At 21.4% G+C, this 24,715-nt stretch overlaps 3 protein-coding genes across 7 annotated transcripts in view; 1 reads left to right on the top strand and 2 right to left on the bottom strand.

Moving 5' to 3' along the window:
* The window catches only part of LOC129613414 (protein 4.1 homolog), a 107,757-nt gene extending 106,528 nt beyond the window's left edge, over window positions 1-1,229 (bottom strand). The window contains exon 1 of one of the 4 annotated variants that reach the window (XM_055527467.1): window positions 717-1,229. The gene's annotated coding sequence lies outside the window, so the exon portion shown is untranslated. The remainder of the gene's footprint in view (window positions 1-716) is intronic. The other 3 variants (XM_055527470.1, XM_055527471.1, XM_055527472.1) reach the window with 3 other exon arrangements.
* An 817-nt stretch (window positions 1,230-2,046) lies between these two features.
* LOC129613394 (RNA polymerase II-associated protein 3) lies at window positions 2,047-4,283 on the bottom strand. The gene has a single exon (XM_055527433.1). It carries the CDS (start codon window positions 4,159-4,161, stop codon window positions 2,659-2,661), a length of 1,503 nt encoding a protein of 500 aa, XP_055383408.1. The 5' UTR covers window positions 4,162-4,283; the 3' UTR covers window positions 2,047-2,658.
* A 1,195-nt stretch (window positions 4,284-5,478) lies between these two features.
* LOC129613329 (pre-mRNA-splicing regulator female-lethal(2)D-like) lies at window positions 5,479-23,380 on the top strand. 2 transcript variants are annotated; one of them, XM_055527327.1, is made up of 7 exons: window positions 5,479-5,606; window positions 6,487-7,100; window positions 18,979-19,103; window positions 19,195-19,419; window positions 19,490-19,598; window positions 19,662-19,799; window positions 19,869-23,380. In XM_055527327.1, the coding sequence occupies exons 2-7, from the start codon at window positions 6,587-6,589 to the stop codon at window positions 20,948-20,950; spliced, it is 2,193 nt and encodes a 730-aa protein (XP_055383302.1). In that variant the 5' UTR covers window positions 5,479-5,606; window positions 6,487-6,586; the 3' UTR covers window positions 20,951-23,380. The 2 variants fall into 2 exon arrangements, with proteins under 2 accessions (XP_055383302.1, XP_055383301.1); XM_055527326.1 differs by having other exon boundaries at window positions 19,662-23,380.
* The last annotated feature ends 1,335 nt before the right edge of the window (window positions 23,381-24,715 follow it).

The following is a 24,715-nucleotide window of genomic DNA, read 5'->3' as shown; positions in this document are numbered from 1 at the left end:
ATATAAAAGCAGAATGATGTCATACAATTATTGTAAGAGAATATTGTATTATATGTGCATAATATATGTATATATAGGTAGGTAAATATATTTGATATGTTATAATTGTAATAAGATATTTGGGAAGATGTTTGACATACCTTCACATGTATGTATATATAATTAAACGCATTTATTTCAGTTTAAATTTAAAATGTTATCCTAACCAAAGATAATTTAGTTGGGCGGCTACATAATGTACCTAGATATTGGTAAAATATGTAAAATTAGAACAAAATATTTGAAGGTTTATTGAACAAGACACTCTATATCTACATACATAGATGTACGTACATAAACCTTAGTATCAAATTTTTCAAAAAAAAAAAGAAAATTCTAATCAGAAAATTGTTTACATCTGAATATTATTCTAAAATATTTAATTACGTAGGTAAACGTTGTTCTTAATTTCCCATTAAGAAAATATAAAAGAAGCAACACTAAGCCATGTCAAGCGAGTGCTATAAAACAAAAAACACTAAATGATAATTAAGAATTTTTTTTTACTAAGTGGTACACTCATGGTTATGTGATTTAAATAACACACTTAGTACTCATAAGTAAGTAGATTCTACTTGCAGTTAAATTATCTATAGTTATTCAGGTAAGTATACAAAAATTTGAATATATATATATGTATATGTATGTATGTATGAAAGTAGGTACTATCTGCTTACCTTCTTCTATTGTTGTGAAAGTAATTTGAAAATATTTAATCCTTATTATCGGGCGTACTTTCTAAATTTAGTCACTTGATTTTAATTAATTAATATTTAATTAAAATATTAAATTTAACAGGAAATTCTGTTATTTATATTTTAATAAAAAAAAAAAAATGTTTGTACTACACTCGTTAAAAAGGTTTTTTTTCTGTGTATTTGTTGTTTTTCGTTTTAACTAAAGCCAAAAAAATTTTTTTTGTCGTGTTCCAATAAGCAAACAACAAGAGAAAATTTATGCTTTTTTTTTTTCTTCTTAATTTTTTTTTTCTTTTATGGTTAATTTCTTTAATGAAACCGAAATATAATTTTTTATTTTTATAATTTATGTTTTATCAAAAACAAAAATTTTATTAAAAATTTTAACACAATTTCAATTAAATTTTAAAAGTAAATTATTTTTCGCTTTTAAAAAATGTATTTTTTTTTTTTTCTAATTTATACCAAAAATATATTTTTAAGGTAAATATACATACGCTACACCAATAAACTAACCAAACATTACGTCATTGTCAAGAGGAAAATACAAAAAAAAAAAAAAAGTTTTTCCAAATAAATTTTGTAAAGATATCTTTCTCTTTCTAATCTTATAAATTATAAATTTGACATTTGGAAGTTTTCTAATTTGTATGAGTGAAATAAAAAGAAGTAGTTTAATTTCTTTGGAATAAGGGTTGTACATAAAAGGTGGGAAATATTATTTTTTTAATGTTTGAAAAACTGTGGTATTTATTTTCTCTTGAATCTTGAATATTTTGACTCATTAGTCAAACTCTCTTATGTTTACACGATGACTTTTGTATTAATAGTTGACATTCGGGTTGACGGTCACTTTGCACAAAAATATCATTCGGTCCATTCGAAATAAATACAACCCATAAGTTAAACAAAACTTGAAATTCAGGGTCTTATCGCACTAATAACTTTTTTCTAAGTAACTTCTCAAAAAATATTTTTTTTAATAATTTTAATAAAACAAAGTTGATAGTAGCTCTCGTATAAGCGTTTTGGGATAGCACTTCTTAAGGTTAGAACTGCAAATGAATTTATTTAAATATAGAGCTTTTAAAGCTTTGCAGTTTTAACGTAATAAACTACGTTTTTAAAAATAACCTAGGTACCAATATAAACAAAATTTTTTCTTTTGTATTCCCTTTTTCAATTTTAGATCTGCTCAATTCCCAAAAACTTCTGTCTTAAACATACATACATATGTAAGTTTTCTTAGATTTTAATATGTACATAAAATGAAAATTTAAATCAAAATAAAATTCTACTTTCTACAGCTTCAACTTTATTATATTCAATTACATCTTATAAAGAATCATAAATTTATTTTAATCTTAAATTTTTTGAAATTTTTTTTTTTTTTCAAAAAATTGGCTGTAGTAGCTTAAATCAAAGAAATAATATGAAATTAAAAACTTCCAGTTAAATATAATTTTGTTTAATAAATAAAAGGCAAAACACCAAAAACGCGCTTGTCATAAAATTGAGCAGCTTTTTTAGTATGAGAAGTCAGTATTTAATCCTTCAATTCTGTAGTAATATTACACCGTAAATTCATTCACAAAATCTTTGAATATGCGCAACTTTATAAATACAAAAATTATGACCATCAAGATCAAAAAAATGTAACCTTGCTGTAAATTAAATAAATTGGAATCCATAATAAGAAAAAGAAAAAATACTGCATCCCACTATGTCAATTGAATTTTGTCCATCATTTATTGAATAGCCTTGTGTGTTCAACCTTTAATTTTTTTTTTCTTTCAAAAAGATTAAGAATAACTCTAAATTTGATTCTTTGCCATTATTTTTATCACGAACAATACACACAATAACGGTAATTATTTGTAATATATTTTTGAAAAATTATAAGAAATAAACGAAATTTAAATTATGACATCTGATCTACTAAATGGTAACTTTGTTCTATATATTCAATATCTTTTGGATTATTATTCCTTTTTTTCATATATTTAACGAATTCCAACAATAGTTCTCGATCATCATTTGATAAGAACAGAACTTTAATGAAGAATTGTTCAGTGTTGACTAATTCCTTTAATATTTCAATAATTTCCAAATTATCTTTTAGATAATAATCATGTATAATTTTATATATTTCGATTAATGTTTCAAGTTCCACACCAGCACCTAAAATATTACTGAGATTACCAACGGGTATCATTTTCAAATAAGTATAACGCTGTTCTGAATCTAATTCTTTCCATGTGGCATGAAATTGGTTTGGGGAAGTTGGTACAGTTAAATTGATTTTTTTATTTTTTAGTTTATCGATAGAATTTTGTGAGTTGATTTTTGTATCGGTATTATCTGAAATTAATTTCTTGCTTCTGGGTGATATTTTTTCAGTTATTTCGTTTTCTGTCTCAGTTTTTACTGTAGTTTCCTTATTAATGGACGTTTTGTTTTCATTTGAATTCGATTTATTTTTGTTATTGTCTGCATTTATGTCATGTATGGATGCTTTATCCTGCATTTTATTATTTTTCTTTATTTCTTCATATGCTCCAATATTATTATTAGTAAATAACTTATCTATTACATCATCAGATATAAACATTTGCATTGGCTTACCATTAATAACTTCTCGAATTTTGACTTTTTTCATTAATTTTTTTGATCTTAAATGTGGAGGCTTATTGAACATTTCAATCTCTTCTACATTTTCTGAAACTTTTGTAAAAGTTGGATTCTTTCCTTTATCCATTTCCACTTTTTTAATGCGATTTAAGATTCTTTGGTGACTAAGTTTTGCTTCACTATTTTTTGGATCTAAATTCAAAACATTTTGGCAATCTTTCAATGCATCTTCATTTTCACCTAAAAACTCATATGCCTGCATACGACGATAATACGCTTTAATATTTGTTTTATTCAAATGAATTGCCTGATCACAATCCTTAATACATTCTTTATATTTTTCTAACCTTAAATAACAAAGAGCACGGTTTGTAAAATAAATGGGTTCTTTGTCAAAATGCTGAATTGCGGCAGTATAAAAATATAAAGCCTCATCATACTTTCCTACTTTGACTAAGTTGTTTCCCTCCTCCTTGCATAAATCACCTTCATTTTGCTTAGACAAATTTACACCAGATGATTTCTTATTCAATTCATTTGTGTTAAATTTTCCATTATTCTTATGCGCTGGTTCGGCTGCTAATTTTTTTATGTTCGATGCATTTGTGTCTGCATTATTTTGAATTTCACTTCTAACAGGTGGAATCTGTACATCTTCACTTTGACCACCCTTTAATCTAGCTTTTTCTTTTTCTTTCATCTCCTCTTGCCAATTATAAAGATCTTGTAAGGAAGCTCTAGTTTCCTCACTTTGAGCTTTGACTTCATATTGTGCTTTAATATGAGAATCCATTATTAGTTTGATTTTTTAATCCAAACCAATTTTTTCTTTTTTTTTCTTTTTTTATTCAAAAAATTGTTTTAGATAAATTTCTTTTTTGTAAAACTTATTTAAAGAGTTTTCGAGAATTTCGAGCAAACAATACTATGGAAATAAAAATAAATGTCAGAATTTGACATACAAAACAACATAACCAAAATATTCACAATATGCAATTCACAATTTCCATATAAAGCTTATAGTGACATTTGTAATCTGTCGGCTGATTTTTGATTATAAAATAATAATTAATATATTTTACACCAGGAGTTTAATTGTCCGTTTTACGCGTTCAGCCACAACTTTTGAAGAATTATTTTCCTGCTCAACACAAACCAGATTTGATTCACACAAAAAAAACAAAACATTTGATTCAAAAATATGCAACAATACAAATATGTACATCCAGTAATATTAATATTTTATGTATAAAATTTCTTTGTCAAATGCAATTTAATTTTATTTTTAAGCAATACGCCCACGACTTTTTTATATACTGTTTCCACTGTAATTTTAATTTTTTTTATTTTTCAACACATTAATTATTTTAATTTTGGTTATTTATTTGGAAATATATATAAAGGAAAAAAGTGCCTATATAGAAATATATACAAATTAGTTTCATACACAAAAATTTTTCAATTACACTAATTGAAAAACGTTGAAACTTGTTGATGGAAATTAATTCACGAGCAAAAATTAAAAAATAACTTTCTTAAACTCCAATAAATAGGCCTCGAGAATAGTTTTCAAATAATTTTATATACACTTAATTAAATAACTTATTAAAAATAAAACTCCGTCTCTTAAAAAGAATACATATAATTTAATTAAAACATTTTCTAAAAATTACCTCGTTTTTTAGACAGCCCTAAATTCGAAACCATGAAAATGACAGAACATAATAATTTGTCATATTTTTGATTTATATAATATTATCATAAATAGATTTAAAATGTTAATATTCAAGTTAAAAGTTATTTCCAAGTTTCAAAGCTGACGTAACTTAATCACGTTCATAAAAACACAACTTTTGTTTCGAATTGATTTCAAGTCAAGTAAAGTCTTAGCTTAAACGAATTATATGAACTATGAAATATTTGTTTAATATCTAAAACTTACAAAAATCAAATACAGAAGCGCTAAAATCGAACAAATACCAATTAAATAGATATCCGAACAATACCAAGTTTAAATAAATTATTAAAAAAAAAAAAAACAAAAAGAAAAAGTAATTCTTCAAGTTGTCAAGCCTGCCCATAATTGTGAATTTTTTTTCCATCATGGACGCATCTTTCTAAAAAAAAATTATTCATATATTAAATCGGTTTTATTACTGTGAAAATTTATTTAGAAGTGCATAAAAAATATAAAATTTACAAATATAGATAAAGTATTATTAGAGGCCAATAAATAATGTAAGAAATTTACTAAAAATATTCAATTATTTTCAAAAGTTAAAAAAAAGTAGTATTGAGTTTTTTTTTTTTTCGTACATTCTTCCAAATAACTTAAAAAAGTAAAACGAGAACAACATAAAAAAAAAGAAAAAAAAAAAGAAAAAGTGTTGGCATCGACATTTTGCTACGTTTTTGGTTTTGAGTGTTTTTTTAAAAAAAAGAAAATTTTTTTTAATTTTTTCAATTAATTTGTCTTGCTAATTACATAAAAATAAAGAAAAGTAAATACCGAGACAGAAATAATTTTTTAATTTAATTAAATTATAAAAATTCCATAAAAAAAAAAATTAAAATTTATTTTCTCATTTACATAAGAGAAAATAAGTATACCTACATTTTTTTTTCTATTATTAAGAAATTTTTTTTTTATACCATAATCTTAAATATATTTAAGAAAAAAATATATTTTTAATAAGTATTAATGTAGTAGATAAATTTCATTAATCATTTTATAACAACAATATAATTTATACTTATAGCCATTATATAGTGTAGATACATATATTTATATGTATGTATGTATATATATATTTCTATAGAATATACATATATTAAAACAACAATAACAACAAAAAAATCTTTTATTATTATTATTATTATTATTATACACACATTCTAGATTATAATATTTTACATAAAATATATATATATATATATATATATGAAATAATATATGTATATATAAAAAAATTATAACTATACAAATATAAATAAATATTTATAATATATATGTGTATAATATATATATGTAAACAATATTATAAAAAAATAAATATACTATATATAAAAAAATAAAATAAAAAAGTGGGTCGGTAATTGTTCTTATATTTTTTTCTAGTACTGAAAATAATTATTAAAAAAAAAAAAAAATTTATTATATCAATTGGATACTCTCCTCACTCTCTCTGTATTTTATAATATACAAAATTAAAAATATTATGTGTGCATCAGTTTATATTGATAAACAATTTGTATTTGTTGAAGAACGTGAAACAAAAAGAAATCCAAATAAATATCAAATAAAATCAAAAAAATCAATAAAACTTGATTATAATAATATGATGGCAAATGTATCATCATCGTCATCATTATCATCTGCATCATCATCATCGATAATAACAACAACAGCAACAACACAATCATCATCGTCATCATTAATACCATCATCATCATCTTCTTCAGGTATTTGTGGAGGTGGAAATACAAATAATATAATTTCTTCAAATAATAATAATAATAATAATATAAGTAATACAAATAATATGCATAATTTCAATAATTGTGCTACTAATAATCAACAACAACAACAACAACATCAAACTGGTGATGAAAGAAATAATTTATTGTCAAATTCAATGGTAACAGCAACTGTAACATCATCATCATCAGCAACAACAACAACAACATCATGCAATAATAACAATTATGAACAACAATGCCGTGTGCTAGAAGGTATCTAAAACAAAAAAAAAAAACAAAAAACAAAAAAAAAATTCAAAAAAACAATTAAAATATTTTTTTTTTTTTTTACAATTATTAAAAAAACAAATTAGAAATGAAAAAACAAAAACAATATTTTTTTTTTTCTTTTTCAATTACATATCACCTACTTATATACTCTTTTTACTTTTTGAAATTATATTACAAATAAATAAAATAAATAAATATTTTTAATATAATATATTTACTTATGCCTACCTTACATACTGTATAAATTTTATAAATATAAACAGTACGTACTTTTTGTTTTGGTACAAAAATTCAAAATCAAACTTAACATTTATTTTTTTTTATGTATAAATTCATTTCCCCCAACAATAGATACGTTATGTATATCCGCTAAAATATACAATAATGATATACATATACATAATAATTTGAGTAATATGTATATATATATATATAAATAAAATTTTTTAGTTTATACAATTAAATAAATAAACAAAAATTTTTTAATTATACCATATAGAAAATAAAAAAAGAAAAAAATAATAGTTATGAAAAGAGTTAAAACAATGTTGATTACATTTACAGTCAATATTCAAATATTTTGAATGTTTTTTTTTTTTTGAAATTGTTTTTAATTAAAAATAAAAATTAATATAATTATTGTATAATTTTATTATACAATATACGGGCAATATACTCTTAAATACTATTTACTATTTAATAAATTTAATAAGAAAAAACATAAAAAGTTTTTTTTTTTTAACATAAAATTTAAATTTTATTTGGTTTCATCTTTTTTCTTTAAAAAAAACATTTTTTATTAACTTAAGAAACATGCAGTAGTTTTTTAATATTGAAAATACAAAATGAAAATAATTAAATAAACAAAAATACAAGAGTATTTAAAAAAAAAACATATAAAAATAGAAAACAATATTTTGATTTGACTATAATTAATACGTGATTATAAAATAATATCAACATAATTAAACTATTCTCTTTTTGTATATATATAAATTGCACATATATATATATATATATATATCGTATATATATTTACGATTTTAAAAAATTTACGATCACAAGAACGCGCGGAACTTGTTTATTTGCGGGAGTTTTTTTTTTTTTTTTTTGACTCTCATTCTTTCAGTAATCGAGAGAAAAGAGTGAGAGAAAAAAAAGAAGTTTTATTAACTTATGCTGATATTTCTTTTTAAAAAAAAAAAATTTGAGACTAGGATTAAATTTAATTAATTTTATTTTTATAACATTTATTATAAATAAGAAAAGTGTATTTATAGATTTTTAATATTTAAATAAAATAATAAACTTCATTCTCAATTATTATGAAGTTTTTTTTAATTAATTATTATGAATTCAAATATTTATTTCATAAATTTTTTTTTTTTGTTTTTATAGTATTTTATTGTATTTATTAATTAATAATCATAGTAGATTATGAAATACTAATTTCAATATAAAAATTTTCTAAATATTCAAAGTTTCTTTTTTAAATTGCCAAGTGTGATTTTTTTAATAATTAGATTTTCATTTTTCACTATATTATAAAAAATATGAATTTTATATTCAAAGAATATAAATTTTATTAATTTAAAAAAAAAGAACTATATTAAATTAAAAAAAAAGAGAAATTATAAAAATGAAAATTATTCTTAAAAGTTAGAGAAGGAACAATTTAAGAATAAAATTACAAATTAAAATGAAAATAAAATAAAAATAAATAATTAAATTCAAGTTTATTAAATTCGTTTAATAAATTAATTAAAATATAAAATATTTTAAGAACAGTGCTTTTATTGCAATTTGTAGTTTAAAAAATAAAGAAAAAAATAAAAGTGTTTTAAAAATTGTGTAAAAATAATAAACAATTTTTTGAAAGCAGTTTTTAAATTCCATTAAAAAAAATAAAAACATTATTAAAAAATAAAATATTTATTTTAGCATTTATTAAAATAATAATTGAAATAAAACGAAATATATAATAATATAAACAATTTCGTTCTATAAAAAGAATGTGATTTTAAATTTAAAAAAAAAAAAAATAAGAAAATTTTTTGGAAATTTCTTTAGAGAAATTAAAAAATTTCTTTTGTTATTTAGTTTCCTTTTAAGAACAATCAATATTTTTTTTGAAAAATTGTATTTGTGGAATAAAGTGTGTTCACTATATATATTTTTAATTTAATTTTATTTTAAATAATACAAAAAAAAAAATCTTAAAAATTAAAAAAGAAAAGTTGAAAATCGTAATGTGAAGAGAAAAAATATCAGAAGAGAAAACAAAAACCATTTATGCTAAGTTTTTCTAAATAATTTTTTTTTTTATTCATTTTCATAATTTTTTTGTTTTTTGTTAATAAAATTTTCATAATTCATTTAATAATTAAGTTACTTTTACAAAAATATTATTAAGTACATACCTACATATATAAAATTAAGGTGAATTGAATTCAATGTGATTTTCAAAAATTATTGCTTTAAATTTAAAATTTGATGTGGTCACCACATAATCGATCGCATTATTGAGACAATGCATAAGACTATGTAAATTTCCTTCAAATATTTAGTTCAAATTCCATGAAATATAGAAAATTGATTTTTTTAATTATTGTACCTACTTCGAAAAATGTTAAAATGGTTTTAAATAGAGGATCATTTTGATCGTATCCCGAATTTTCGTGTAAAGTTTCTTAATGTTAATTTCGTGTAACAAGACGAACTCAGTCGATTTCAGTGTAACAATATGAAAGGAAAATAAACGAAGACTTGACCAATTTATATAAAAGATTGAATATAAATTAAAATTTATCTAATATAAAGCCATTGCACAAAAATAATTTAAAATTAAATTTAATTATTGTGGATATGGTCAAATATGTAAAATCGGTCATTTGTTTAAATTCTGTAACTTCAACTTCTGATATTCTCGAAAAATTTTCGAGTTCATTTATTTTAATAAGCAAATTTTGAATTTGCATTTTCAAATGAATTTGTTTGATTATTTTTTCTCTGTGTATGAGGAGAAAAAAAAATATAAATTCGAACCGTGGTAAAAGTTCACCTGATTTCATCTAAAATTTAGGTGACTTATGAAAACTCGACTTGTGAAATTTGATATCATCACATTACCTCCCTTGTTGTATGCAATAGTGTGGGTAAAAAAATATTCAAACAGATGTTTATTTGTTAAATTTAATTTTAGAATACAAACATGAATACAAAAATCAATAAAAATCGAATGACATTCAATTTGAGGACGTCTTCAAATCATAAATAGGATTTTGTTAACATTTCATAAATTAATATCCAAGAAAATGAGAAGTACATTTACTTTGCTTTCCGGCTATAATTTTGTCATCTGATTCATCTGTGTTAATCTCAGGGCTCTCTAATGGAGTTCAGTATATTCTCTATAATGATGTTATGCATATTCTCTCTATTAAATTTAATTATATATTTTTAATAAGCCGATGAATATCCAAGTAAAATTTTATTGGGTCAATAATTTTCAATTGAATTCCAAGTTATACTCGATTCTACAACCATAAATTCAAAATACCTATTGCAGATACCAAAAAAATAATTTTTTTTAACGAAATAACTCTTATTCACAATATTTACAAGTATTTAACATATAAAACACGTGGATATTTTGGACACATCATCATCATCATTATGTTTATATTTAAAAAGACTCATTGAAAAAATTCCGAAATAAAAACTCTCTAGAAACAAAATTTGAAATAAAATGATGAAGTTCAATGACATTAAATATTTTTTTTTCTCTGTTTTTTTTTGCCTTCATATTACTTTGCACATTAGGCTTTTTTTTTTCTTATTTAGACTTTTGTATTCTTACATACTTACTAGTAGATACTTATATATAAAATATACTTATACGTACGTAATATCGCAATATAATTTTTTAAAGCGTTTATTTTTAGGATTTTCTAAAAATGACTTTTTTTTGAAAATTAAAGTATTTTTAAAATGAAATTTTAATTTTAATTATTTCTATATAATAGAAGTATACTTAATTAAATAAATCACCTATTTGAAATTAAAATTTCGATATAAAAAATTTAATTAATATGTACATTTAATTAGCAACTAAGAAATATTAATTAAAATAATTCAAATTCTAAGTAAAGGTAAATTAGAGGCAATTGTTTCTTTTAAATAGCGTTTACAAATCGAGCAAAACTGACAACAATTTTGAATTAGGGTTTACAAATCAAATTTGGTTTGATAAAAATTTACTGTCACCTTAGAGGTTTTTTACTCAAAATATTACATTTGCAATATATCGAAAATTTTAGTTTTTACGATTTTTACCAAAAAATTTGGATAGGAAATGGGACAGGACTCTATTTTCTTCTTACGATTTAATGTTATTGATTTGATAGAAAATAACGGGATTAAAGCTCGAGAAATGGATGGAACGCCATCTAATTCTAGTGAAGCAAACCCATGGGTATAGTCTCAAATTCAATTCCATCCAAATTTTTTAGGGCACTGTGAGTAGATAGAATTTCCATTTTTTTCTTTTGAAATAGATAATGAAAAACATAAATTTTTAAAATATATTTAGGAGATTAGACCTAATAAGACTGGTTTGGAAAAAATTTAATTTTTTACGATCTTCATCGCGTGAGGAATTTTATAACAATATGTATTATGGAAAGTATGTATTATAATAGCATGAGAAATTTATTAATTTTATGTTTCTCGTTTTAAGAGTAATTTTATATTTCAAATTACTCTTAAAACGAGAAATATATAAAATTAAATATAAAATATTCGGATTTGTTTCTAACTGAAATTCTTTTACTCTGAACTTCATTACTATTTAAATAAATAATACTTGAACTTTAATTAACATATTTATTTATATATGAATTATTTTATAACTTATACCCATTTCGATCCTGTTCGATGCGATTCGATCCAATTCGATCTAGAATTATCACAGTATTTGTACTAACATATTGGCGGATCTTAATCTACAAATATAATTTGACATGATTATTTTAGGTACAAGTTGACATATCGAATATTTCACCCTGAATATACTGCTTAATTTCATTGTGAGATTTATTTTTAAAGATCTTGATTTTTTGTTTTCCAAAATTGCAATTCTTTTTACAATAAAATACTGTCAGATATAAACCTAAAACGGCAACTACAAAAATACAATTTCACGTTGTTTCTAAATAAAAGTGTTGCCTTTGTGTTGTTCTTTTATTTTCGTAAACTAAAATCCAAAAATTCAAATAAGATTATAAAATTTATTTATTTATATTTTGTATAACATTATTTTTTATATAATAATCCGGATTTAATATGGAATGGGTGGATTATAAAGAAAAATTAAAATAAATATTTGAAATAAAATAAAAATTTAATTATACATAAGTTGTTTAAAGTCAAAACAGTACAAAAAATAAGAAAATTACTAATATTCATGTGTGAATGTATGTATGTGTTTGTAAAAGCAAAAAAAAAAAACAAAAAATTTATGTGAAGTAATAATATTCATAACACATACGCATACACCCAATATACGTAGTACATACGTGCCTATATCCATATTATGTTTTTAAAACATAAGATGTCCATAAATATATATAATATAATTATGTAGTTATGTATGCAAGTATGTTTCTCTACATAAATATTTTATTTATGTACATATTAGGATTTATTCCGATGAAAACCAAGATTAAATTTTTCATGTTTTTGTTTTACATTACAAAAGAAAAAAAAATATATTTGAACTCCGAAAAGTTTCCGAAAAATTATTTCATTTTCTTACACACATACTCTCTATATAATCGGTGTTATATATATAGTAGTATATATTATTAATACTGTTACGTATATGTCGTGCAATTGTGTATATTTAATTGTATGAATATACACATATACATATATGTATACATATTTACAAATATTAAATGTAAGCACATATTATAATGCTTTGTTAAATAAGTATTTCAATTAATATTTTAATAACACTTATTTAGAATTTTACAAATTGAATCATAAGAAATCGTGTCACATAATAATTTTTATGTTAATATTTCTTTAAAATATTATGTAGCTATTGTATGCATATTTGTAAGTATAAAATCAAAATTATTTTACTATAATATTAATTGCTACAATTAAACATAACATGTTCTGTTCGAGAAATTCAACCATTTTGTCTTCTTAAAATTTTAGATATTTTCTACACTTATGTGTTACAAAAATCAGTATGTTATAACACTCTTGGAGTCAAAGAAAATTAATTTTTAATTTTAAAAAGAAAAGAAAATGGTTAAAAATATTAGACAGTTACATAGATCTAGTAATAGTAAAACATACATTTTTAACCTTTAAATGGTGATGGGTTAGACCCCACGTCTCTAGTAGGCTTCACAAACTCGCTCTACAAAACGATAATTATTTGCACTTTTTTTGAATTTACCAATGCGAAATTTAATCTAAAGAATAAATAATTACTTAGACCAATTTTCTCTTTAATATGAGAATGATTTATCGGACAATGTCAATCTTGAGTAATCGCCCCGTATATCATGTATAAATAAAACAACTTTTATCAGCTGATGTTTCATAATTTATGAAAGAAACTCTCATTTTTCCTACCGGTTTTTCTTTTTTTTCATCAAAATCAGCCATTTTTTTACAATTTGATTAATTAATATGCAGTAGCACATGAATAAATGCAAAAAAAAGAAAAAATCAAAAAAATTACTGTCAGTACTGAAGTAAGTACTGTCGTGCTTGAAGTATCTGTTTCGAACATTTAATATAAATTTTCTATTTCTTGCATTTCTTTTTTTTATGATTTTTTTATTACAACTAAGTTCTAGAATCTAGAAATTTTTATTTCTGAATTGAATTTTTGTTAGCGATAAGAATATTACTCACTGTTGTCTACTTCACAATTACTTTAGTTGGTACGGTGGGATAATTATTATTGCGCCAGTTCAAACGGTTTCAGTCTCTTTAATATTCTACTTTGATCTGTCAACACCTTTTTTGAACTGTCAGCATTTGGATGTTTTTTTAGCTCTAGTTTTATGTTTTGATAAGTGAATTTTGATTTCTTCAGTTATCTATTGTACTACCAAATCACAGTGTATAACGTCGTTTCGAACGTACCATGAAGCTGTCATGATCTTCAGCTATCTATTCTTACTGTTGTAGTACTTGTATTTACTGAAAATTGTTTTCTTTGTACAACTTCAAAGTTGGATGCGATATATCCATATAAGTTTGATTATCTGATTATATATCAATAGTTCGTTATTGGTATTAAGTTTAGAATACTTGCCAATTAGCGAATCGAGTCGTGTCAGTCGAATCGAGTGTTTTTTTTTTTTTTTGCGAATTTAAGTGTTCCTTAATATTTGCAGGTAGACTAAAAATTGTTTTTTTTCATTTAAATTTCGCATTTAAATACGAAATTCATTTAAATGTAAAATAAATTTTTGGGGAAAAAAGATAGTGTGCATATACCCGTATTCGACTGTATTATGAATTTTAAAAACGATTTGCTGTTGTTTTTTTTTGCATAAGTGACGCTTATAAAAAATTATAAACAAAATTTTTATTTTTGCTTTTTATTTTTTTTTTTTAATTTTTAGATATTAAGTTTTTTATGTTTGTTATCTTAATGCTGAGTGTTCCAAAAATTCGCTTATATTTTTTTCCATAATCATTTTAAAAAATCTCATTTTTCATTCGTATAATTTTTAAGATTTTACAAAATTCTAAAGGGGGCGCGCGTCTTATAATAGATTTACAATTATTTTTAAGAAAGAATTAATTATTTTTTATTCTACTTTTAAGAAATAGTTTTTAGCATATTTGGTTTCTGTTTGACTTGAAAATATTTTAAGTATGGTATTTTTTCTTTTTAATATTTTACAGTTTCCAGAAAAATAAATTGAAAGTGATAATAAAAATTTAATTAATTTTAAATTAATTTTAGAGAAATTTAGTAAAAAAAAAACAAAAATTAAGTGAATTTTTTTTTTTAAATTTGTAAGTTGTAAGGAGTTTTATTTATTTTTTTTTTTTTGTCAAACAAAATTTAATTAAAATGTGAACTTTTTGGAAGAAATTTGAAATAATAATTAAAATAATTAACTTTGTTTTCATGTGTTTTTAAAATGAAAATCTATTATAAATTAAAAATTTTATTAAAATTCTAATTTTAATTTGAAAATAATTTAGTTCTGTTTCAAATTTAGCTGGAAAAAAAAATAAATTGAATAAAAGGAAAAAGTTTAATTAAAATTTAAATTTTTTTTTTTTTTTTTTTAATATACAAGTAAAAAATCCAGTCTCAATATTCTTATAATCAAAAAAATATTGTTCTCTATACATATATATATATATATATTTTGTTATTCACAATAATAATTGTTCTATTTTTAAAATAGCAAAATCAACAAAAAAAAAATTTTTTTAAAAGAAAATATTAATTTTATTAATAAAGTCTAATAGAACAAAAAAATTTTCAATATTTAATTTAAAAATTAAAAAACAAAAGAAAAAAATACTTTTTAATTAAAAAAAAAAAAAAAAAAGCATCCTGGATGAAAGTGGATGACTGTAAAGCAAATCTCTTGATCATTAGATATTGGTATGATTTTTAAATAAAAACAAAAAAAAAAAAAAATATTAAATTTCGGTTTAAAATAAAATTTTATACAAAAAAATAAAAAAAATATTAAAAATAATTAATTATTAAAAATAAATAAATAAATTTTAAAAATATTGTTAATAAAATTAACATATTTATTTTATTAACAGAAGAGTTAATAAAAAAAATATGACAATAATTTTTCTCTTTAATTTTAAAACATTAACCTTTTTATTCTTACTCTTTTCTCAATATTAAAAAAAAATTTTCTTCTTGGTTTTAATTCGAGTGTTTTTTTTTCTCAATTTTTTCGACAATATTATGGGCTCTTGAATTCGTTCAAAATATTTTTTTTTTTTTTTTAGCAATAGGCACCTTTATATGACCCACAACCGCAGGAAAATGTTTAATATTTGTTTAATAAACCATATGAGCTTCAGTTCAATACAATATTCTAATTTGATTATAAAATTTTTAATTTTTATTAAATATTTGCCGTAAATTTACTAATTTTAATAATATTAGTTGAGAAAATATACTAAATTTTAATTATTTATAATTTTAGAAAAGGGGGGTTTTTTTCTTTTAATTCCAAATGAGAATATTTCGGTCAATTTTCAATTTCAATGGCCAAATTTGAATGAATAAATTGAATACATTTAAACAAACTAAATAAAATATGAAAATATCAATTTATATATGTATAAATTTATCCGTATTTAAAGCATAGTGTGAGTAATAAAAAAAATTAGATTATAATAAAAAAAAATATTTAAATCATGGATGTCAAAAGTGCGGCCCGTGGGCCGCATGCGGCCATTTTCTTATTTTGGTGCGGCCCTCTAAAACGAATTGTTAAAATATTATTATGGTTTTATTATGATAATCTACTTGCAATTCTACGATTGGCTACTACAAATATGCAACCCAATATTTTAAGACTTGTTCAACAGAAGCAGTGTCACTCAGCTCCCAGTACTTCTAATAGAAAATAAATAAACGTTTATACACCTTAAAAATTGAATTAATTGTTTTATTTTTTGTGGCCCTTTTGTCATACAGAATATTGGAAATTGGCCCATAGTTTCAAAAGTCTTGACATCCATGATTTAAATAAATTAAAATTTAATTTTGAAAAAACTATTCACTACTAAGATTATAAGCCTATTATAGCCTAACGAATGTAATTATTGAGGTGATAAAAAAAAAATTACTATCAATTCGTATGGAAAGTTTTACAGAAATCGTAAAAGTAATGATTTTGATTATTTAAATTCACATTATGTAACACATTCATATATCACGTCGATACGTCTACTGGAAGTAGAATTTAGTCATGATATAATATCACTTAATGCGTTATTTGCGTATATGTACGTAATTTAAATTATCAATCAGTTTTGTTTTGTTAAAATTTAATTTTATATTTTTTTTTTTATTGAAAATCAAATTTTTTATTATTTTTATTGATTTTATTGATTTAATAATTTTTCCAATTTTTCTCGTATATATTTTTATTCTTTTTTTTTGTTTAATATAGTTATTTTTATAAATTTTATTTTTAGAAATAATAATCATTTTAATATTTAAATTTTAATTTTCTATTGCTATACACAATAATATTTGAGAAATATGCAGAAATTAAATGAATTTTTTCGTTTCGTTTTTTTCGATTTAATTGAAAATATTGCGTGTAATTTTAAAATCAATATAGTTTATTCTATATTTATTTTTTACATATTAATTATATAGTGTTCATTAAAAGAAATAATTGAATAGGACATTTTCCTTTTTTCAAAATAATTCTTTGAAAATTACTTACTTTTTTTGTAAAATCAATAATTTTTAAATAAACAATGAAAATTTTTTTTGTAATAGTTGCGACTTGGATATTTTGAACGGATTCTTGGGTACTAGAGAGTGTCTATTTTCTATTGCTTACTTATTTTAAACTATCCATTTTTTTTTCTCTTTATTTAAATTTAATAAATTTTATTTATTTATTTTTTTTTTCTCTTATAAAGCATTTTCTGATTTTTTTTGTATTAATTTTTTTTTTTATATAATAAAATATCAACCTACAAATTTTAATGCCAAAATTTTTTAGTACAAAATAATATTTTAATAAAAATAAAATAAAAAAAAAAAATATTTATTCTTTTTACGTACTTCATAAAAGCATTTTGTTTTTTTTAGAAATAAAAATGCTTATAAAATAAAACAGACAAGAAAGGAATAAAAAAGAAAAAAAAAACAAACATAGAAAATTATTATTTTTATTTTTTTAATAATATTAATTTTTTTTTTTTCAAAATTATTAAATTTCAAATTTTTCGATGCATATTTAATGTTTCTAATCAAATAAGAGGGTTTTGGTTTGTGCACGGTTTGTGCTGAACGTTCTACATTACAATGTAAATTTCAAAGTCGCAGTGGGAAAAATTTAATAACTAAGTTTTTCTATGTTCGAAAATAATAATAATTTAGGTTTAGCAATATCCAAATATTTCTTCCAATTCAATGCAAAACAAAAAAAAATTTTAGACAAGATTTAAAAACTTAAACTTATTTTAATAACATTTCAATATATCATGCGGACTAAATGTGTAAATGTGTAGAATAGCGTAAGTACGCTACATTTCTTTATTACAGATTGAATTTTCGAATTTATTCGCATTTTATTGCAGCGACTAGTCTTTGAACAATTTATATTTTCAGTGTATGCAACGTTGAATTTTCAAACATGTTATAAATTAGACATATTCTAGAATTGAATTAACGAAAACTTCTTAATTGTTATTATATAATATTTTAAAATTAAATTTATTAATGGAAAATTGAGGTTTAGGCAAAATGCAATGGTAAATTGTTTAATAATTTTGTATTTTGATTTCATTCTTAATTTCAATTACAAATTTACAAACTTGCTTTCCTATTTAATTATTTAATTTCTGGCATTTTAATTGATGCTTAAAGAAAATCATATAAAGATTAGCCGAAATATTAAAAAAATATTAATTTGAATTTTCTATGTTAAATTTTCTAATAAATTATTACAAATTTTAAATGATTATTTCTAATATTAAATATTCACTAAATGTTTTTTCTTAGTCAATAAATAATATAATAATTTTTGTTTGTTTTTACTTTTTTTTTTTGTTGTCGTTCCCTTTTCCGAAATTTCTACAAATCAAAATTTAGCTGAAAACCAAAGCTTGAAAGAAGTACAAGCTCAGTTACAACAACAATGCGCTGATGCCCAAAGACGTGAAAGAATACTCATGAGAAGATTTACAAATAAAGAACAAGAATTTCAAGATTATGTTGTGAGTACCATAATTTTAAAATTTCAATTTTATTTATTTTCCAATCTAAAAAAAAAAAAAATAAAATTATTTAAAAAATTTTTGTTTTTAGAGCCAAATTGCTGAATATAAAGCAGCTCTGGCACCAGGACCAGCTGCATTACGAACAGCATTACTTGATCCAGCTGTTAATTTATTATTTGAAAAGTTGAAAAAAGAACTTCAAGCAACAAAAGCAAAATTAGAAGAAACTCAAAATGAATTGTCTGCCTGGAAATTTACTCCAGATTCAAATACTGGAAAGAGACTTATGGCCAAATGTAGATTATTATATCAAGTAATTTAAAATCTTAACAATTTTTAGTATCATTAATATTTATGGTTTTTTTTTGTAATTTTTCTTTAAGGAAAATGAAGAGCTTGGAAAAATGACATCGAATGGACGGTTGGCTAAACTTGAAGGTGAACTTGCCATGCAAAAAAGTTTTAGTGAAGAAGTTAAAAAGTCGCAATCTGGTTGGTATTCATTTAAATCTTAATAAATTTAATTATTAATTAAATAATGCATTTATATTTTAGAACTGGACGATTTCTTGCAAGAATTAGATGAAGATGTTGAAGGTATGCAAAGTACAATATTATATTTACAACAAGAATTGAAAGCGACAAAAGAGCGTATACAATATTTAGAAAAAGAAAATTTTCAATTAAAAAATGGTATTAGTAATATCAATAATGATACCGTCATAACAAATAATTTAAATAATTTTAATACAAAAAATACAGTTGATAGTGGTGAAAAATCATTGCATTTAATAAATGGTCAAAAAGATGAAGAAGAAGAATCATGGAAAACATCTGTTATTTCAACAACATCAACATCTAGTGAAATAAATGATAAATTAAATGATGAACGAACTACAACAAATATAGATAAAAATAATACTAATTTTAATTTATATAATAAAAATAATAATAGTAGTTGTGATAATAACAATTTTAGTGATAATAACAAAATCCCCCCATCTCATTTAAATATTAATAATAATAATAAAAATAATTGCAACGATTCAATAAAAAATGAACAACAATCGCAACAACAACAACAGCAACAACAAACATTAACAAATGGCTCCATAAATAATATAGAAAATAATAATAATAACAGTAATAATAATAATAATAATAATAGTAATAATAGTAATGATAATCAAAATTTTGATTATGAACAGTGCAATGACAGTGTAGACAGTTCAATAAATAATAATAATAAAAATAATATTTTAACATCATCAACAACAAAATTTAATTCTAGAAAACGTAATTATGAAGATAGTGGTGATTCAAGCGATGAATCAAATAATTATAATGATAATATTCAACAACAACCCGAAAATTTATCGATGTCTAATAGTGGTAATAATAATATTAATAGTAATAATAATAATAGTAGCGGATTTGGTGCTGGTGGTGTATTTAATAGTAATAATAATCCAAAATTAAAATATAATAAGAGAATAAAAATAAAAAAATCAAGAAGATCTTCACAATTAACTGTTGAAATATGTGGAGAAGAGGATGGTATGAGTGGTGGAGGTGGTGGTGTTGGTATTGGTGGTAGTAGTGGAAGTGGGGTAGTTACAACAATATCATCAACAGTTAATACACCAACAATAACAACTCAAGTTACATCAACTAATTTAAGTGTTATAACATCAGTACCAGGAACAAATAATAATAATAATAACAATAATAGTAATATAAATCAAGATGAATTAAATAATAGCGATGGCGATGATGAAAATATTGATGGACAAACAATAATAACACGCCGTAAATCAGCTAGAAATCATCAGAATGGTGAATAAAATTTTATTTTAATATTAAATACAACAATTTTTTTTTTTATATATATATTAATAAATAATAATAATAATATATAAAATAATATAAAAAATTAAAAAAATCAAGAATTAATATTAATTTCATTTTTTTTTTTATTATTATTTTTTTTTTTTTATTATCATTATTTACAATTATTATAATTAATTTTTAAGCTTAACAAAATTTAATTAAATTTATTTAAAAAAAGAAAAAGTTATATAAATTATATACATAACAAATATGTATAACAAAAAAAAAAACAAAGAGAATTTATAAATAAATTTAATAAACTAAAGAATAAAGAGGAAATATTAGGAACAAGATAAGATTAAAGAAAAGAATAATATTAATTATTGCAAAAAAAAAAGGTAGATGAATTAGTAAGAAAAAACAAATTTAAGTATACATTTTGTTACAGAATTTTCAAGAGCATATGACAAAAATTAATTATAACAAAAAAAAAAACCAAAATCTGTAAACATTGTAACCTTAATATTAAAAATCATAATTTTTTTTTTTCTTTATTTTAAAATTTCTGGTAAAAATCTTTACAAAAAATGGAAAAAAAATAATAAATTTTATGTTTAAAATTATTTGTATTCTTTAATTAAAAAATATTTACCGAAATTATGTTTCAATGTTAATAAGAATTTAAACAAAAATCATAAAAGATCAACTTCTATTTTCAGTTCAATGAATAATCATGTAAAAAATTTTGAGTTCTTGTATATGTAATATTAAAATTTATTATATAAAAAAATTACCAATATTTATTTTTTTACTTTAAAAATGTCATATTTGTTTTTACCTATCCTAAAAAGTATGAAGGCTCTTTTAAAATACAAATATCAAATCAAATGTAAAAACAAATAGTTTTCACAAAAATTATTTTTGATATTGTGATTTATTGCGTCTTTGAATAGATCAATTAAATAAACTGAAATGGATTGTTTAATCAAGTTGCAAGTTGTTTGCAACTTATAAAAACTTTTAAAGTTAACAACCGTGTATCTCGATTTATTCACTTTTAAATAAGAATTCTAATTTTTTCTAATGGATATTTAATTTTTTCAATTGGATTTTTGCTTTTTTTTTTCTCAAATTATTGAGTTTCATGTAAAGTAAGACTTGTAAATACTCAGTATGTAAATTAAAACTTGTGTAAATTTTAGAAAAACCGAGATACGCAATACGGAAGATTTCCTATCACTCAAAAATTAAATTATACAAATATATGATATCTTCTTGTCACTTGGCGAGTAAAATAATGAGATATGCGATCACTTCCTATATATCAGCTAAAGAGATTTCAAACTTAAATTATTTTTATCACTAGGTTTTTTTCTTATTCCTTCAAATATTATACACCAATCTTATGTTCATGAGTCGACGGTGTGATTTATGATAGGCGGAGATGTACTTTTCCATCTCGTATTTTCATAAAATTGAATCCTACGGAATATGCTTAATGCAGTATTTTATATTATGTGTTAAGATTATAATAAGCTGTTAAAGCTAGACGAACAAACAAAAATTGTTTAAGCTTTACCCTTCTTTATTATACTTTCAATGGCCTTCGTATTCTGAGCAGAATTGAAAATTTGCTTTTACTTTGTGAATACCTGTATCTTATATGTATTTAAATATATATTAATTACAATTTTGCAATTTCATAATTTATTTCAGTTATTAATTTTAAAATATTTAACTGAAATATATTGAGTTTTGGGAACAGAAGTGAATTATATTTTTTGTTAAACTAAATACCAATATTGTTTTTGAAAATTCTTTTCACAGTTTCAAATTCAAAATTCATTAAAAATCTGAATAATTGAAGAATGTAATCAGCAATAAAATCAAAAATAAAAATTAAAAGAATTTACAAAGCGCGTTTTTCATAAAAAGTTTAACAAACAACAGAAAATTTTGTGTAATTTTGTGTAAAAAAAAAAAGAATTCACTTTATTTTTTAATATTTAATCTTTCTTTTGTTAAAAATTAAATTAATTACTTAAAACAAGTTATAAAAGATATGCAAACTTACTTCTCAACTTTGACTTACCTTACAAAAAAAATAATTTTACAGTTTCTAAAATAAAATTATTGCCAATTTTTAACATTTACAATTTAAATATTGTAATAAAATTACAATATTGTTCGGTAATTTTACACAGAGACAAAAACTTCAAATTTGACATCTTTCAATTTCTTATAGGAAATTTATAAGAGGGGAGGGGATAACGTATACCGTAAAATTATAAATTTGAGAAGTTAAGCTTATTTCAATTTTAATATTTGTGTTTAAAAATTTATTTTTTAAATTATTTTTGTTGCAAAACAAACAACAAATTATCGCAAAAATTAATTTAATAAATTTACATCGTCTTAATTAATATTTTAGTTTCACAAAACAAAAAAAAACAAATTTTCTAAATTTATTCGAGATTTAATTAAAAAAAAAATTATTGAGAACAAAATAAGAAATAAAAATTTTTAATTTTAATTCATACAAATTAAATGAAAAATATTAAAAAAAAAAACAAAAAAAAAAGAAAGAAAACAAAAAACCCACATATTATATGTTTAGAAATTACATACATAGAAAATAATATTGAAAAAGAAAAAATAATTTTGTACAAAATAAATAAAAAAAAATAAAACTAAAATAATTAAAAAAAAAAGGAAATAACAATTTTATGTTTTTACTAAATAAAAAAGAAAAAAAAATAACGTGTAAGGAACAAAAACAAAAAAAAATAAAATTAGAAAACAGTTAAATACTCCTTTTAATGTGTTTGAATTTAAAAAATAAAATAATAATTCAAAGATTATGTATAAATTGTAATAAAATTAATTTTCAAGCACTTTAAAAATAAAAAAAGAAATTAAAAACAAAAAAAGAATTAAAAGTAATAATATAAAATAAAATAAACGAGAAAACAAAGAAAAATAAAAAAAAAAAAATAAAAATAAAAGATTATATAGAAAATAATGAAAAAAAAAAAAGAATTGTTTAATTTTAAAATTTAAATTTAATTAAACACTTTGATTTCAGTCATAATACCGACAAATAATAATAGCAACCCTTCCTCTTACTTCTTACCAACTACATAAAATCCTAACCATACGACATTTTTGGTTCGAGAAATTTATGTCGTAATTCGAATTGTCGTTTGAGGAGAAGAAAAAAATGTATGAAAACAAAAAGTGAATTAGACAAACTATTTTATATTATAATTCAACTGTTTTTTTAAATAAAAAACGTAACAAAGTTTAAAAAAAAAACAACAAAATTTAATAACAAAACCAAAAAAATTGAAGTTTCAAACAAAAATAACTAAAATAAAATCTGATTAAGTTGACATGTGTATCACTTCAATTCATATTTTTAACTATTGACTAGTATTTTTAATTAGAAAGAGTTCATTATTGAAGTATGTGCCGTATGACTAAAATCTGTATAGATTTTTATTCAAAAATCAGAAAAATCTTTTAAAAAAAAAAATTAAAAAATCTCTCGTATTAGGTATTAATGTCGCAAGTCGAATAAAAATTGTTCAAATTTATATTATTTCGTAACTCGAAATATCAAAATTAGAAGATGGTCTCGAGAATTTAGTGTAAAAGATTTGCAATAGTCTTCCTTAATTTCCTGAATTTTCTTATAACCTGCAGAAAGTAGGTAGTTAAAGTACAATCAACTTAATAGATTTACAAAAATGCTTTGTAAAAAGTAGTTTAGTAATAGA

This window comes from Condylostylus longicornis, unplaced genomic scaffold, assembly GCF_029603195.1.
Source record: "Condylostylus longicornis isolate FDR11 unplaced genomic scaffold, ASM2960319v2 ptg000083l, whole genome shotgun sequence".
In the NCBI taxonomy this organism is placed as follows: Eukaryota; Metazoa; Arthropoda; class Insecta; order Diptera; family Dolichopodidae; genus Condylostylus; species Condylostylus longicornis.
The sequence above is the reverse complement of the archived record's forward strand: the minus strand, read 5'-3'. Positions and strand labels throughout refer to the sequence as shown.

Bases quoted from the DNA above. Each gene is read 5' to 3' on its own strand.
- LOC129613394 (XM_055527433.1), bottom strand. From the start codon at position 4,161: ATGGATTCTCATATTAAAGCACAATATGAAGTCAAAGCTCAAAGTGAG.
- LOC129613329 (XM_055527326.1), top strand. From the start codon at position 6,587: ATGTGTGCATCAGTTTATATTGATAAACAATTTGTATTTGTTGAAGAA. The intron at 19,104-19,194 runs GTGAGTACCATA...TTTTGTTTTTAG, and splicing joins AAGAATTTCAAGATTATGTT to AGCCAAATTGCTGAATATAA. The intron at 19,599-19,661 runs GTTGGTATTCAT...TTTATATTTTAG, and splicing joins AGTTAAAAAGTCGCAATCTG to AACTGGACGATTTCTTGCAA.